At 38.5% G+C, this 18300-nt stretch overlaps 1 protein-coding gene across 3 annotated transcripts in view; it reads right to left on the bottom strand.

Annotated features, from left to right (window-relative positions):
- Window positions 1-18300, bottom strand: part of IKZF3 (IKAROS family zinc finger 3) — a 93701-nt gene that overhangs the window by 18057 nt on the left and 57344 nt on the right. For 2 of the 3 annotated variants that reach the window (XM_019416029.2, XM_019416028.2), the window contains exons 4-7: window positions 13200-13460; window positions 12119-12286; window positions 10025-10141; window positions 384-500 (exon numbers count right to left, since the gene is read on the bottom strand). In XM_019416029.2, the coding sequence (XP_019271574.1) occupies window positions 384-500; window positions 10025-10141; window positions 12119-12286; window positions 13200-13460 (663 nt within the window). Of the gene's footprint in view, window positions 1-383; window positions 503-629; window positions 849-10024; window positions 10142-12118; window positions 12287-13199; window positions 13461-18300 lie in introns of those variants that run through there. The other variant, XM_019416030.2, reaches the window with a different exon arrangement.

Genomic DNA, 18300 nt, shown 5'->3' with positions numbered 1-18300 from the left:
TTGTAAAATATAACTACAAAAGGTTACAGAAATGCTATTTCAAACATCTTACTGGTGTCAATTGCACAAACTTTGTCATGCAACATATGTCATTCGGAATAAAGAGGAAGGAACAGCATTTTTAACACCAACTCCATTTAGGAAATTGGATATCAAATACTTCCATCTTCAGGAGTTAAGATTATTCAGTTAAAATATCTTATTCTATTTGCCCGAGGTATCAGAATGAAGCATGAAGAATAAAAAGTGTACAATGGAAAACCAATTACCTTATTTTAACAGCGATTAAGCTAGGAAGGGCCTGTGTAATATATAAGCATCCTACGTTATCTCATTTAAACTATCTGCTAACAACAGCAGGAAAAAAAGGGTTGTATTCTTACCAATGAATTTCTGAGGCATTGAGCTTTTTCGTTTTGCCACATTGCTTGCTAATCTGTCCAGAACGAGAGCTCTTTCACTTCCCATCTCTGCTTTGATGTGTCTTGCCTCCGCACTTGCTGGTTTGGAAAAATGTAAAAAGAAGAGGGAAAAGAACACGGTGGTAAATGAGGGAGAAAAGGAAATAAACTGGAAGGAAAAGTATCAGACATCTGATGCACACTCTGTTGTTACCTGTTATTACTGCTCAGATTCTTGCCCGGGGTACCTGCTGTGGTCAGTGAAGCCAGCACCAGGGCACGTTCAAATCTTGCAGTCTTATGCTGAGATGGGAAAGCCCGACCCATCCCCAACCAGTATCTTCATTAGCAAGAGGAAGTATTAAATAAACAGCCTGGACGTGGTTGGTTGCAAAAAGATAGATAGATGGAGATCTTCTAACCCCCGATCAGCCTTCTTTCTGATTCTGAGTAACTGCGTGTGACACCTGCAGACTGATATAATTCTTCTAAACAACTTAAAAAAAAAAAAAGTATGGTGCCCCAGATTTACTGTTCTGTTTATGTTAATAGCACTTTTGAAAATAGATACACTTACCCAGACAGCAAGAAATCTACTCAGTGATTTGTGTATTGTAATTCTGAGTGGTTTTCTTTTTTCTTTCCTTTCCTTTTCTTTTTTTCCAGCATGTTCCTTTCAGTTCCTATCTCTTAAATTCTATTTCTCTGGGCTCTGCATTATCTGTTTCATATGCTCCTCACATTTCAAAATTGTCTCAGAATTTCCCTGAGCAACACTTCTGTCTTGAAATTAAAGAGCAATTTGTATAATGCATCTTTATTATATTTCTAATGAACAATGTAAATAAAAACTGCCTAAGAATATGGTCTAGTTGTTAATCCACGAATAGACCCCTAAATGGTGCAGGCCTGTGGTTCTCAGACCTGCCTGAACATTAGAATCAGCTGAAGAGAATGTAGGACACACCTATGTCCAGCTTCCCCTTCAGATCCTAAAATCAGGATCTCTGGTGTAGGCACCTAGGCAACAGTATTTTTAAAGCTCTTCAGATGATTTTAAAATTCAGCCAGAATTGAAAACCATTAGAATATATAGATAGTACTAACATCTAATCGATTAAATGGTAAATTGGAATAAGTATAGTATAATTTGCCCTGGTATAGCAGGTAGTACTCAATAACAGTCTGTATCTAAAGTTCAAAGAGATACCAGCTGATCTAGATGTAAGGCTTTACACTTTAGCAAACGATGCTAGCCCAAGCTACAGATCAGAAAACTTTTCTGTAAAGGGCCAGATAGTAAATATTTTCAACTTTGTGGGACACATCTAGTCTCTGTTCCATATTCTTTGATTTTTCCTCCAACCCATCACCCTTTAAAAATGTAAAAACCTCGTACACAAACAGTCTGCTGGCTACATTTGGCTCATGGGTCACAGTTTGTTCACTCCTGTCCTCCATAATCATATTGTGTTACTACAAACATTCCTCTCTGTTTTATCATAAGCATTTCAGGAGGTCCAAACTAAAATGATGTATCCATACATTTCTAATGTCTCTAAGAAAGAAGAAATTGAAATTAGTTTAAGAGACTAGAGTAAAAAGCAAGTGATGGCTGCAGAATGGATTTTTTTCTTCTCAAATATATGCACAGATTTAGGGATGGTCAGTGCTCATTCCGTAGTTGAAGAGTTTGCTGTGTGAACAGATTCTAATATACAGAAATAATGTCACATATTCCATGGTCTCTCAGACATTCAGTACCACAAATTGGTATGCCCAGAGAGAAGAAAATTGGCCACCTCTGCAAGTAAACAAAAGAGAAAAACCTCCAGGGCAGGACTGTCAATTATGGTCAGGGCAAGAAAACTAAAGTCAAATTAGAAAAAGAGAATTCAAAATACCAAATATGTTTCATTGTATTATTAGCATGTCTTAGTTTTTGGTTGCCAGTCGTTACACAATAAATTATAAAGCTCACGGTTTTTAAAATTCAGGAATAAAATGGAATCTGGCTCCAAAAAGGATTAAGAGAAGAGGATGATAACCATACTTACTAGACTTTGTGAGTTTCTTGTCAAATATAATTATATGCTCCAAAGAAATAAGTCCCAGTCTCTGGTTTAAGCTATTAACAACACTCTATGTGTCAATGAAAACAGTAAGGGTCAGAATAAGGGGCCTGGGCAGCTTTGGGGCTGGTGGTAAAGCACTGTCACTTTGGCTGGCTGGCCATTGTAAATAATGGGTACTTCAGCAACAGGACACGTTGCTATTGAGTGAAGTGGGTCAAATTCTGTCCAGCACAGGGACAGGTTTAAATGACCAAACAGGAAACTATTATATATATTATTTCCTTTCACACAAACCACCACCAGATGTGGCACTACCCCGAGCCCCAAGAGCAAAGAGATGAAAGACAAAGGCCCGGGATTTGAAATCAGTTCCTGAGGCTGTTATAAGGAGGCTTTTTCTTAGAAACAGCTAAGGGTGCTTTGACTGGGAACATTCATTGTGGTTTGAGCAACTTTGGGAGGATTAAATCCACACCCTGCCCTCTCCCTACCCCCAACTGTGTATTATTATCAGAAAGATTTAAAGCGAAAGGAGAATGAAAAACAGTCCTGTGGGAATTTTTAATTCCACCCCATTTTACCCCTATTTGTATTGGTATCTTCAGTCACTCTTCTAATGGGCCAATCATGTCCCAGAGATCTTGTGCCTTCAGCCCCAGGACTCACCCCAAGCATTATGTTGCCAGCCTAGTTTTCCCATTGAGCTCTCAGTAGTCACTGTCTACATTTTACCAAGTCACTATCAATTACCACAAGCAACTTTCTGAGGACACATACTCAATATCTTCTATATTTGGGAGGATGCTAGAGCGGGGATACATGACCTAAATAATGTAATGAGGGCATGTCACTAAATGGCAACCTTCCGAGATAACATCATCTTTTATCCCTGGTTACTCACCAAGCTCCTCTTGACAGTCATTTCTAGATAACTCTTACTCTGTAAACCAGTGGCCAAATGCCTGACATTTAAAAAGATAACATTCTGAAGTGTGTGGATGGACAGATAATTGGGGACATGGGTGGAGACTTTCCCATTCCCACAATAGAGTGAAAGAAATCCTCTGAAGCGAATCGAGAGGGCTTCTGTCCCCCTAAGCCCCTCTCTGGCTTGTTCACTCAAAATAGCAACTCCAAGATCCCAACCGTCACCAGACATGTGAACACGCTCTAGAGATTATGTTCATCTTTACTGAGTTAACCATTGTCAAATCGGCAAGTTAGGCAAAGGCTAACGCTTCAATTCAACGTGCTGCACTCTTTCTTCCCAAACTGCAGGTCTTTTGCCTTGCAGTTATCGGTCAGCTGCTGTCTGCTCTTTAATACACAAAGAAATGCTCTGCAGTTAGAGGATCTCTTTGGGATTACGAGGAGTTTAGGCAGTACACTGAAAAGCAAACAAAGAGGACCACTGGCTTTTGGTCCTCTGCTTCAACTTGAAGACCCAACTGTCTACTTATAGAGTCTAGACTTGTTATCTTGCCACATCATGTCTCAAAAATGTAAGTGGAGGGAAACCAGTTTGGCAAGATAGTAAGGGGACAAGATAATGGGTTTAAATGATGAAATAGGAAATCCGTTCCTGGGTGGTGTTTGGCAGTTTAATGTTGCAAGGGGTGGGTGTGGGGAATACGGGATAGTGGCAAAAAGCAATTTACACACTTGGTTCATGAGTGAGCATAGGGGTAGGGCTGTAATTCTGGATCAATTCCCCTTCATGTCACTTGCCTACTACATAGTGGCTATACCAATTTTCATTAGCAAAATGATTTTAAAGACATGTTGAAAAAAATATTAAAACTAATATGAAGTCATAATTACAGAACAGGTTTCTACCTTTAATCGCCACACAAGTCTTAATTGTCTGTCTTTCAGTTAACTATTTCCATGATGCAATTTCTATCTCAAAGTGATTGCAGATTTAACTGTGTAATTGGTTGTGTTTTTGTGTTTGTTCCAAATCTGTCATTTGATCTTGAAGTGTTAAATGGAACTCAAATAAGAGGCATTGCTTCCTGTCTCTTCTCTGGTGTGGTCAGTAAGTAGCTAATGGACAGTGGAACAAAGGGGTGTTATTGTGTAACGAGAATTGTCTAACAAAAGATTGCTATCAAAGACTGAGGCAGGTTCTAACAAAAAAAGCTACATAAAATTGTTGCCTTTTTGAGCAAGTAGAATGAATACTACCTGTGAGATAGTATCACTTTTTAAGAAGAAAAATCAGTTGGGAAAATCAACTTTTAAAACATTTAAACTTTTTCTTTGGTCTGCTCCTTGGGAAAAATATAAGTTTATTCTAAAATTCTCATGCTTGTATTGGCTCAGCTGAAACAATGAGAGTGAAGATAAAAGGTTGTGACTCCCAGATTCATAAATAAATATAATTATTCAATTACTTTAAAAATCTTGTTATTGCTAGAACTCATTGTCATACAAAAATATGTCCTGCTCCAAGTACTCATAATCTGTGTGAAATGAGGCTAAATGAATCTCTATGCCAGCTGTTAGTCCCTTTCTGGGATAAGAATCAAGCTAATGAGAAAATGAAATCCGTGTTCTTCTCTATTTTTTTCATATACATTCCATTAAGACAGCAGAATTGGATTATCTTGATGATGTCACTCATGAGGTCTGGAGTAAAAACTTGGCCTGAAGTAGCTGTATCACATGTACCTCTCTTAGACCTTTGTATTATATTAATAGATCAAATGCCCATTGCCTTGTTGGATTGTGATTTCTCCAAGGATAGGGGCTAAACTTTCATTCATTTTTACAAACAACTCTGCCACAGTTCTGGCACCTAGAGAATCTAACAAATGCTATCTGAGTAATAATAATAATAATAATAATAATAATAATAATAAAAAGAACTGATTAGTGAGGCCAGAAGTCCTATTTCCCAACACAACATTCTTTTGCAAACTGGTCTCCAGTCCAAGGTCTTTTTATCTGTTCTGCTTCCATAAAGACCTGCTTCCTGATGGGAGCAGGTCTGTCTCAAAGCTTGGGTCTTAGACTAGGCTGCACTTCAATTTACACTAAGCACTTAATGGGGGCGCCTGGGTGGTTCAATAGGTTAAGCATCCAACTCTTGATTTTGGCTCAGGTCATGATCTCACGGTTCATGAGATCAAGCCCTGCATTGGGCTCTGTGCTGATAGTGTGGAGCCTGCTTAGGATTCTCTACCTCTCTCTCTGTTCCTCCCCCACTCACACTCTCTTTTGCTCTCAAAATAAATAAATAAACTTAAAAAAAAAAAAAGTACTTGATGAATAAATGCTATACCCACAGTAGCACATTACTATCATTACTTTAAAAACTAGGGATGAAGGGATAAGATATACCACTGGTGATAGTATGTTGGTTAGGCTCAGAATGGAACATGATATCCAGACTGGGACTCCCAATTTTAAGAAGGAAACAAAAATGGAAACCATATAGGGAGCAGTGGCAGTAATTAAAGTTTGGTATGGCACCTGGGTGGCTCAGTCAGTTAAGCATCCAACTCTTGATTTCAGCTCAGGTCATGATCTCATGGTCATGGGATGCTCAGCATAGAGCCTGCTTAAGATTCTCTCTCCCTCTCTCTCTCTCTCTCTCTCACACACACTCTCTCAGGGTGCCTGGGTGGTTTAGTAGGTTAAGCGTCTGACTTTGGCTCAGATCATGATCTTGTAGTCTGTGAATTCAAGCCCCACGTCAGGCTCTTGTGCTGACAGCTCAGAGCCTGGAGCCTGCTTCAGATTCTGTGTCTCCCTCTCTCCGCCCCTCCCCTGCTCATGCTCTTTCTCTCTCTCTCTCTCTCTCTCAAAAATAAATAAACATAAAAAAAATTTTTTTAAAGATTCTCTCTCTCTGTCTGTCCCTTCCCCCCTTGTACTCTCTCTCTCAACAACCCCCCCCCCCAAAAAAAAGATTGGCTTGTATGGATAAACATTCTTTATGTTTTTGGGGGCACCTGGCTGGCTCACTCAGAAGAGCCAATGACCCTTGGTCTTAGGGTCATGGATTTGAGGCCCATGTTGGGTGTAGAGATTACTAAAAAAAAAATAAATAAATAAACTTAAAAAAATAAATTTTTTTTAATGTTTACATTTTGGAATTCAGGAAAAATCATGGGAACTATTTGAAATATAAAAGAGAATAATATATTGACTGACATGCAGTATTTATTATACTTGATTAAACTGACTTTAAACATTTTGTAACATGAAACCACCATTACAACATACTTGTTTTAAACAACAGCAACAAAAATTAAAACTTGCTGACTCAGTTAACCCTTTATTTATTTGTTTATTTTTACTGAAACTTAAAGTATGTTGCATGCATCCATCAAACCACCCTATGAAATGCAAATTAACTCAACTTCTGTATTTCAGCATTTCCTGAATCACCTTAAGCCACTGAAGACAGCTAAAATATTTCTTTGATACTTTCCTAATTTGAAATTCCTAAAAATGATTGTAGATATGGGAAATAAGATGGTAACCTTACTTTAAAATCCATAATTTTGAACTTGCTACTCATAGGGGACAGTGTACTGACTTTTCCCCTACTTCCAAGAGAATCAAGACATACATACATGCATATGTGTGTGTCTACTCATATGTGTGTTACCATATTTCTTTCACTAACCAGATAATGTATAACCTTAAAAATAGCTAATCAAGCCATATTTTCCCAAAGTGGAAAAAAAACAAATGTCTATTAACTGATCAATAGATTTGTATTTTAAATGCAGTAAATCCATATAATGGAATATTATTTGGCCATAAAAAAGGAACGAAGTGCTGATACATGCTAAACATGGATGAGCCCTGAAAACATTATGCTAAGTGAAAGAAGCTAGACATAAAAGGCCGTGTATTATATGATTCTAATTATGTGAAATATTCAGAATAGGCAAACCCATAAAGACAGAAAGTAGATCAGTGGGTGCCAGGGGCTAAAGAGAGGGGGAAGAGGGAATGACTGCTAAGGGGTACAAGGTTTCTTTTGAGAGTGATGAAAATGTTATGGAATTAGTGGTGATGGTTGTATAACTTTGTGAATATGTTAAAAACTACTGAATTGCACACTTTAATTTTTTAATGTTTATTTATATTTAAGAGAAAGAGAAAGAGAGAGAGAGTGAGTGTGTGTGTGTGTGTGTGTGTGTGTGTGCGCACGCGCAGGGGGTAGGAGAGGCAGAGAGACGGAGACAGAATCCAAAGCAGGCTCCAGGCTCTGAGCTGTCAGCACAGAGCCTGATATGGGGCTTGAACTCACAAGCTGTGAGATCATGACCTGAGCTGAAGTCAGATGCTTACCTGACTGAGCCACCCAGGCGCCCCTGAACTGTACACTTTAAAAGGTGACTTTTATGGTAAGTGAATTATATTGCAATGAATTTTTGAAAATAAAAAATATATTTAACCATGGGAACATGAGAAGTCCTAGTGATTTTTAAGCAAGTCACTGAATTTTTGATGAGTTTCAATATCCTCATGTCTAAAATGAGATGGTAGGACTAGATGCTCTCTTTAACCTTCTAGCTTTAAATACAATAATTCTATTTGGAATACAATTGGTGTTGATAACTTGGGAATGTCTCACAGTTAAGAGTACTGTCTGTTGCAAACATTTCTCTTTAGAAATAAGGAGGAAATCCAACTCCTTGATAAAACCAAAGATGCCATCAGGATAAAAAGCAGAAGCGTGCAAACCAACGGAATTCAGTTGGCCAGTTCCTAACACTGTAAAATAGGCTTTATCTAAAACAAAAGTTTCCTCCCACTCAAAATAGGTACAGCTAAGCTACTTATGATTTCCACTCCATTTCCCATTATTTCTGTCATACTTTTGTAATCTTTCTGCTTTAGAACCTTCAAACCACTCAACTGCACCTACTGCTGTCAAACAGCAAATCCCCTCAGGGTTTGATACTCTGAATATGCAACTGGTTCAAGTAATCGAATGAAAATGTCAGACAACCCAAGCTGCAGAACCAGGATGATGGTCAACTGGATGGGACAAAGGACAACTGCAGAGATGTGACACAAAGAAGTTTCATGCTATTTCAACTGAAGAATGAAAAGGAAATAAAACCATAATTGATATATGGAAAGGCATCTAGTATTTCAACCAATTTCTCCTAGGCATATAATTCAAAACACTAAATAAAATGTGAAACTCCCAAAGGCAAAGATAAGCATCACAGTAAATCATAGGAGTAGACAAATATATGATTTTGGGGCCTTGGACAAAGAAAATCCTTGTAGTTTTAACTGACTCTGCCCTAGCCATTCCTCAACCCACTCTACTCTCAATTGCTTTTTCAGTTAATGGCAACTGCATTCTTTTTTTTTTAATGTTTATTTATTTTTGAGAGAGAGAGAGAGAGGCAGAACATGAGTGGGGTAAGGGCAGGCTCCAGGCTCTGAGCTGTCAGCACAGAGCCTGACACAGGACTTGAACCTATGAACTGTGAGACCATGACCTGAGCTGAAGTTGGACACTTAACCAGCTGAGCCACCCAGGTGCCCCATGCAACTGCATTCTTCATCACATCCCACATCAATCTGTTAGGAAATCCTGTTGGCTCCACCTTTAAAGTATATATAGAATTAGAATATTTCTCACCACCTCTACCGCTACCAAGACACAATTTTCTCCTGCTTGAATTATTACGATGGCTTCCTAGCTGGACTCTCAAACAATTCCCAATTTTGCTGCAAATACAATCTATTCTCAATAGCAAGTAGAGTGATTTTTTTTTTAATGAGAAAAGTGTCACCTTTCAGTTCAAAATGTTTTGAAGATCTTGAATTTCATTCAGAGTAAAAGTCAGCCTTTATAGTAGCCCACAAAGCTTGATAAGATCTGGTTTCCCATTTCCTTTCTGGCCACATGTTCTATTACCCACTCTGCTCCAGAGACACAGGACTATTTATACTTTGTCAAACTCAAGCCCCAGGGCCTTTGCACTTGCTATTTCCTCCTTATCTGCAGGGCTTTCTCTTTGTCCCTTTAAGCCTGTTAAAATGTCAGCTCCCTGACTCAGGTTCTGCCCCCAGTAGCTGCTTCATTTTTCTTCTTCTTTTCTTTTCTTTTTTCTTCTTTCCCTTTCCTTTCCTTTCCTTTTCTTCCATCCTTTCTTTTTTAAAGTTTATTTATTTATTTTGGGAGAGGGAGTGTGAGCAGAGGAGGGGCAGAGAGATGGGGGGAGAGAGAATCCCAAGCAGGCTCTGTGCTGTGGGGCTCATTCCCAAGAACCATGAGACCATGACCTGAGCTGAAGTCAAGAGTTGGATGCCTAGTCTACTGAGCCACCTAGGTACCTCCTTGCTTCATTTTTCTTAATAATACTTAACTATCTTCTAAGAAACGGTATATGTTACTTATTTACTTTGCTTATGGTCTGCCTTTCTCCACTGAAGTATAAACTGTGAGGGCAGATGTTTGTTTGTTTGTTTGTTTGCTTGTTTTACTTACTACTATATCCCACCACCTAGAAGAGCAGATGCTCACTACATGCAGATAGAACGAGTGTTGCATGAACTCACCGGTCTCACCCAGGTCCGTGCTCTGAAGAAATGTACGGCAGCGCTCCTTGTGCTCCTCAAGGGAACTTCTCTGCTTGTAGCTCCTTCCACAAAACTCACATTTATAGGGTTTCTCGACTATAAGGAGAGCACAAGGGGCACTCAGTGACCCTCACGGTTACAGAATAAATGATGTCTTGGGGTACTGTGCAAACTATCCTTTAGGAATGAGACTGCTGAGAGAAGCCAGGGTATTTGGATATTTTTGCATCTATACTACTTTTAAATTTAATAAAGTAAAATCAGGTTATGGTCACATTAGAGTTTTCTTCGGAAGGACAGCCTCCTTTCACAAATGAAAGGATTTGGATATAATGACTATCGCTGAGCATGGTGTTTTGGCTCCAGATCCAATCTTGTTTCTTTAGGAAAATATATAGGGCCTTTTTATTCTTCAAGGAGGTTTGTGTGGCTTAAAAATGAAACAGAAAGAGATTCCTTATTTTGTGACATCCATCTGGCTTGTAAGTAAAGAATGCTGGGAGTTAGCCATTCAGCCAGTTGATGGCCTTTTCAGAGCATTGACATATTTGGATAAATTTAGCTTATCCTTGCCAAGTGGCTATAGTGAAATCTGGGCTAAATCAATAAAAACTGAGCTAACTGAAGATATTTTTGAATAATAGAAATAAGAATGAATTACAAAAATGACTTTATCTTAATTTCTGAGATAAAGCAAACTTTCCTCAACAGTTCATCCGTAAAATTCAAGCCACCTTTGTCCTCCCAACTCCTCCAAGTGCTTTATTGCTTAAAATATGTAAGTAATAATTTCAACTGTGCAGGGCTGGTTTTCTGATTTGTGGATAAAGCGTACCCTAAGAATTTGTCAGAGTTTTAGGAACTGAGACTTTTATTTTTTAATCCTCTTGCTCTGTTTAAAACAGAGTCTTTGGGACATAAAGCACTAAACAATCCCTCTGGAATCCCAAATTAAAATGAATGCAGGTTTGCTAGGGCTAAAATTGTTTTAAGTGTTCTGCATAAATTGGGGTCGTCTAGAATCTATCTCAAAAATGACCACTGTATTTGGATCTTACTTGAAAAAAGCAATAGACAAGACTGTTCTAATTTTTTGGATTAAACTCATCTTTAATTCATTACTTTGAATGATGAGCTGTAAATGAAACCTTTCTTTTGCCACTTAATATCTCTCATGGTGGGTTTCGCTGGGGCTGATTTGTTTAATCCTTAGTCTCTGAATTGTGACCAGTTGTGGGTTTGGGGCTGGGTTTTAGTCAAAGCAGTACGTGGATTGACATAAAAACAAACCTTTTTTTTTTTTTTTCAATTAAAAGTTTGCCAGATAACATCAAGAACATGAGGTCCCAAATTTGAAAATAAACTCAGTTTTAGTTTTCTAGGAGGGAAATTCTAAATGTTGAAAAAAAATTTATTATCTTGCTTGGTTAAAATAAAATGTGAAAACATTAAGATAGAACATAGTTATTTGTTTTTTTTTAATTCTGCTCATCTTCTAGAGATTAAAAATAAATAGGCTGATCAAGAAAAAAGTCAGGTTTAAGAAATTTACCCCATGTACACCTAAAACTAATACAATGTCACATTGTCAGTTATATCCCAATTAAAAATTTTTTAGCCCAGAATGGCCAAAAGAAACCATCTGACAATTAATTACACTCAGTTTGCAAACTGTACATCATTTGCTTGTCCAGACTTCTGAATGAAAAGTGTGTGCATGTGTTTCTTAGGAAAATAATCTCTTAATAAAGTTTACCATAAGAAAATACCAATGACTATAATTTTTTCACAAAATTTTAAAAGGCATTTTTATAGGGCAGGCTCTTCCTGTCTGACTGTGTTGTTCTCTAAGGGAACAAGGATGGTGAGGAGATGATCATCTCCATTGAGCCAGACGGAGAGCAATTAATGCCTTAATGGAAGTGTAATTAGCCCTAGAGGTCTCTGCTGTTGTAACCCTTCAGAACAGGAATGACGGATTAAAACCTCCATACTTAACTCTTTCTAGTTTCCTCAATGGGCACTGAGAAACACAAATTTACTAGATATGGAATGCTCATTGCTCTCACTTACCAGAATGTGTCCTAAGGTGACCTGTGAGTGCGTCTCTTCTCTGGCATGCGTAGTTGCAGAGGTGACACTTAAAAGGTTTTTCCCCTGTGTGCAGTTTAATGTGGCGGAGGAGGTTACCTTTCTGAGTAAAAGATGCCCCACACTGATTACACTGGAATGGGCGTTCACCTTTAAAAAGGACAAAAAGGAGACTTCTGATCACCCAGCAAGTGGCAAAGCATATGCACAGATTAGACGCCTATGGCAAAAGCTCATCTTTTAGACAATATCTGTTCATATCATATTGGGATCAGCTGGGAACTATATTTCAAGGCAAGCATACAACTTACTTCTAGAATTTTCTCTGTAGAAGAGAAAAAGCATTCATCTAGTAAGGCTATTTTAGGTATCATCTTGTCTTGGATCAGAGTGGGGGGGTTGGGGGGGGAGAAAGATAGCTCTAGAAGTGCTTTCTAGATGTAAATTTGTAACATTACTTAGCATTCTATTTGAATATAATCTCAATCTGAAAAAAAGAATCACATACTCAAACTCTAATAAGGTATTGAGGGCCATAAATACCTCTTTTTTAAAATTCCATATCAAATGTCAGATGGAATCTATTGGGCTCAATGGGACTGTTGTGTTTGTATGCAGTTCTATAGACTGGCTGTTTATTTGTCTGAAGATAAAAATTTTAAACTGATAATAAAAACTATATCCTTTCATCTATCAAATTTGAACCCGATATAATAAGGAGGTCTGCTTTTCAAAAAGTTATGCAAAAATGTATGAAAGATGCTTAAGAAGCATATCACAAAATTCAACTCCTACTTATTAGCTGAAGAAAAATATTTGGCTGACCTAGAACACTGTGCTTACTATAGTGTTTTTATTCATGGCATATGCAATGTTTGCCAAATGCATAGTAAAGCAGGAATGAAAATCACTGGGTAAATGAAAATGCAGAGAGGGGGAGGTACATCAGTATTATAGCAAAAATCAATGAAAGTAATCAAAAGTCCCAAATTCCACCATTTCATTTCTCACATGGCTGCATTAGGACAGTTTTCAGAAGAATGGATGAAGGAAACTTATTTACCAGTATGGCTCCGCTTATGAACCATTAAGACATTGAAGCTAATGCAGGAGAGTCCACACACATCGCAGTTCATCTTGCCACTGGTTGGCCTGCTACTATCATACGAGACAACATGTCTTTCCAACTTAATGTTTTCATATTCATTATATTCTCTCGAAAAGCTGTATGGAATTTCAGGCTCTTCTGCATTTCCCATGGGCTCTGGCTTTAAAATATTCTCATCCCTTTCACTGTATTCATCTTTCACTTTCATTGAATCATCTGCAGGCAGGAAAATGCAAGGAATGAACAATGATTGTATTTGGAGCTATCAAAGCAGCTCAAAGAGAGAGACCCACAACTGACAATCAAATACCAAATGAAGTTAACATAATATTGTACATCTACAAAATAAGAAAGCACCATTAGGATGATCACTCATTATCTGAATTCAGAACCACAGTCAGGGGGAAACACACACACACACACACACACACACACACACACACACGTGACAATGACTTGCACCATCCAGAAAATGAGACAGAATAGATTTAGCTGTCACTGCTCAAAGCGGCCATGAAAAAAACATTTTGAGCAACTCTTCTCCAGTACCGGGGGAGAAGAAAGGTTCTCAGACTTAGTACCTTTTTTGGTGGCCGCAGTTAAAAGGTAAGGTGATGGAGCTCTTTGGTTTCAAAAAGAAAATACTGTTTCAGTCCTTCAAATGCATTCAATTTAAGCCACTAAGAGTGAGAGTTGAATAGTTGTTATGGTTTTTCTGATTTTAAGCCATGCTTTGCCTCTTCCCCTTCCATGTATATGCACTGCTAAAAAGAGTCTTATCTCTCTGTTTCTCTTGGAACTGATAAAGAAACAACATTGAATATAGAGGAAGCTGGCAGTACTAGTGAAATACTGTTGAGAAAGATAAAAGGAGAAGTAGTTCTTTAACATAATCTTCTAAGGAGTCACTTTCATTGACACAGGTAAATAGAGCTCAACCTAAACAAGGGAAAAGGCACCTGTACCCATGTTAGGGAGGATGAAACTCAAGATCCTGGAACTGTATAGAACTGGAGAGGAGAGGAGGGACTGGCCCAAAAGAATTTGCTAACCAGGCAGTCTCTTAAAAAGAGTTGCCACACTCTTGAGTTGAAGAGCATAAGAAGTGAAGAAGGCAAATATATGTAGTGACACTGATAACACCTAAATATTTGCCTGATATTAATCTTAATAAACATTTGCAAGGGACTTTTCATATATAAGATAAACTGCTTACTTTTCCCAACATTTGTTCTTAGAAATTGGAAGTTATGCTTCCTCATGAGGAATTATAAGTCAATGGAATTTTAGGGCTGGAAGGGAATTTAGGGATCATCTAATCCAACCCCCTTTTGTTCTTCAGATAAGGAAATCTGACACCAGAGATATTTTCAGTGATTTGTCCAAGGTTACACAGCCACTTAATAGCAGAGGTGTGATTAGAATGCTGAACGTGGATTTGACCTCACACACTAGATGTAGAAAGTCTAAGTGGCTTCTTACTAACATATTCCACTCTCTCATCAATGGTGAAGACATTAAAAACCAAAACACTCTGAAGAAAAGATATTTTAAAAAAACTGCATCCCTTCCAAAAAAACACCAGTGAGTGCAGAGCTCCTGTTGCCACACAGGAGGAAGTACAACTGCAGCTGTGCCTGGCTTGCTACCTTCAACTCGAGTTTCAATTTTCACTTCTATCAAGGTTACCTTTTATCTATATTAACTGTGTTTGCTTAATAGAGCAAGACAGGGCCTAACCACCAACCGAGGAGCCATTGCTGCAACACTGTTCCTCTGCTTCTCACCACAGTTCATGGTTCATAGCCTTTCACTCTTTGGTTAGAAGAGATGCAAGGCTATAGGATCAGTCAAACATTTTTCAAATTTGTCCGTTCTGTACATCTGGGTCATACATGAATCCATATCCATTTCCACATGGAAAGAGGTTCATTCCCTTCTTTCTCTGGATAGGTCTCACCTGCTTTCAGATGGAATTGGTTTGCTCAAGTGGTTTTGCTTTTTAAAAAAAATTTTTTTTAAGAGAAGGATGCACCTGAGGCTTGTACCCTCCTCCCTTCCTCCATCACTCCAGCTGTGGGTGATATCCCACCAAAGCTTGAGTGCTCTTCAGTTTGCATGTAGGCGTTTAAAAGAACCTCAACGGAAAACTTCAGCTACTGAAAACCAAAAACAGCAGATAGGGGCCCGCAGAAAAAGATCCTTTTCATTTTGGTTATAAAATGTTAATATGAGCAAACTTGAGCCATTCCATGGTCAGTGACAATAAAAAACTAGGAAGATAAATGTGTTGGGTCTTTCTGAAAATGGCAGGACAAAAGAGAGTTGCTACTTCCCTCAGGACTTTGGCTTTAATGGGCTTGATCTAGAACTCAATACCACACCAACCTGGCCCAAGGGAAAAATCTTGGCTTTGGTCCCTTAGGATTTAGCTGTAGAACAAGGAAGATGGTATTTGAGACCCAGAGCCCTAAGGGAAAGCATAAGAGACTCATGGACAGAGTATTAGGAAAGTCCGTTGGACTTAATGGACCAAGAGTTCCTGGTACAGTTGTTGGTTTGCCTTGGAACTCGTACTTCTTTTCTTTTCTTTTCTTTTCTTTTCTTTTCTTTTCTTTTCTTTTCTTTTCTTTTCCTTTCTTTTCCTTTTCTTTCTTTCTTTCTTTCTTTCTTTCTTTCTTTCTTTCTTTCTTTCTTTCGAGAGAACAAGCTGGGTAGGGGCAGAGAGACAGGATGAGAGAGAGAATCCCAAGCAGGTTCCACACTGTCAGTGCAGAGACCAACACAGGGCTCAGTCTCATGAACCTGAGCCAAAATCAAGAGTCAGATGCTCAACCACTTTGAGCCACCCGGGCAGCCCAGGAGAGTTACTACTTTTAGATGAAAGACCTGAATGGCCTCTCTGCATGGTTACTGGGATCAACAATTCATCATGATTTACCATGTAAAGATACACAGAATTGAACACTAGAAAACATTAGTATCTAAGATATGAATGGGATTTCTGAGACATTATTGGGTTTAGAACCCAGCCTCCAAATACAGTCCACCAAAACGACTGGCACAGACACTTGTCTGCTCTAATGAAGAGATTCATTCCATCTCTTGGGAGGAAGATTTATTGCAGAAGAAAGGGGAGCATTCTGCTACTTAGTATCCTTTGAAAATATTAAAATCATGTCTAAAATCAAACTTGTCTAAAATCAATCATGTTTAAAATCATCTTTGAACCCAAGCTTGCTTCTAATTTATGACTTTGTTATATTTCCAAATGGCATCTTCCTTCTTCCAGCTTCCAAGTCTTAAAAATGGAATCCTTTTTCTTTCAGTCTCCACATCAATTCAGTCTGCAAGACCTATAGATTCTATGTCCTCAGGCTCTCTGGATGCTAATTCCTCTTTTCCATTCGCAGTGCAATTTAGTTTAGCCTCTCATCCTCTCTCAATACTCCTTTTTAGACAAATTTACTACAAAGTATGCTATGCTTTCTGCCTGTATATTCTCAAAATTGATGTAAAATTGCCTCTAACTGGGTTTCCGCTTCCATAATTCACTGATTCTACTCCCCTGAAGATCATCAATAATGTCCTGATTCCTAAATCCACTGGCCTTTTGTGTGCCATTCTCCCCAGCTTTTCTGTAGCCCTTGACACTATTGACCACCATTTGCTTCTATACTATTTGTTCAGTGAAACCGTAACTTCTTTCCTTACCTTTCTGCTGTGTTTTTTTTTTCTAGCTCTTTTCCCTCCCTCTGCCTCATAAATACCGCCCATAATGTTGTTTTTTCTTCCCTTTACATCCCCTCCCCTGTGGCAATTTCACCTACTATTCAGGCTTCAACTAGTACTTTCTGTGATTAACTCCCAAATATATATATCTCCAGGTGTAATCTTTCTCTCCCCTTTCAGTCCTCTAACCTATAAGGCCTCCTAAGTATCTTTCCAGTTACTTAGGCTAGACTCCTTACAGACATATTTCCTTCCTCTTGTTTGTACCCCACATTTAATCATCCCTTGGTTCTATTTTTGTATCCTCTCTCCAGTTCTGTTTCTCCTCCCCACTATTGTGCATTCCTAGTATCCTGAATCTCAGGAACTTAATGCTCTCCACTTTGTTCTCCTTGCCTCCTTTCTCTCTTCTTTCCAGTTCATCCTATACACTACCACCACATTATTCTTCCTCAACTATAGCTCTGGTCATATCATGGCCACGTGAAAATTCTTCAATACTATACTGCCAACAAAATAAAGTCCAAACTCAGAAAGAATCTAAAGGGGCTTTCAGTATCTGGCTCCACCCCATCTTTGTAATGTTGATTTTGAATACTCAGATATCTTTAACCAAACTAAACAACTTCTAAGTATTCTTGCTTTTATTATTTCCACTGCTTACATACAAGATCTTTCCCTAATGTTGTCATGGGTGGGTCCAAATCCTACAGATCCTTTAAAGCCAAAACTAGTATGCCATCTCCCCCCTGACACACACACACACACACACACACACACACACACACTCACACACTGATCCTCACCCCACTCCCAGCTGCAAAATAATCTGTTCCTTCTTTCTCTGAATTATTTATAAATTTACTTCATCTCCCATGTGGTCATGTAAGCTATCTGAGGTCAGAAGTTACACAGGTTTGTTTTTTTTAACTCAGTATCCCCTGTGACACTGCTTAACTTGTATCTGCTGATACAAGACTGTGTGGTTTTAACATAGAAATTTTGGGGGTCTACTAATTTGATGTGGAGACTGGAAATATGCATTAAAAATATGCTCCGTAAGTAAATCTTTTTTTAAAAGTTAATTTATTTTTTATTTTGAGAGAGAGAGAGTGCATGTGCAGCCCAACATGGGGTTCCATCTCATGAACAGGTCAGATCATGACCTGAGCCAAAATCAAAAGTCTGACGCCCAACCGACTGAGCCACCCAGGTGCCCCAGTAAATATCATCATCATCATCATTATTATGATTATTATTTGAGAGAGAGAGAGCACCCACAAGATGGGGAGAGGGGCAGAGGGAAAGAGAGAGAATCTGAAGC

Source organism: Panthera pardus, unplaced genomic scaffold, assembly GCF_024362965.1.
Source record: "Panthera pardus isolate Hobbes unplaced genomic scaffold, ASM2436296v1 HiC_scaffold_3, whole genome shotgun sequence".
NCBI classification, from domain to species: Eukaryota; Metazoa; Chordata; class Mammalia; order Carnivora; family Felidae; genus Panthera; species Panthera pardus.
Note: the sequence above shows the minus strand (reverse complement) of the source record. Positions and strands in the feature narration are given on the sequence as shown.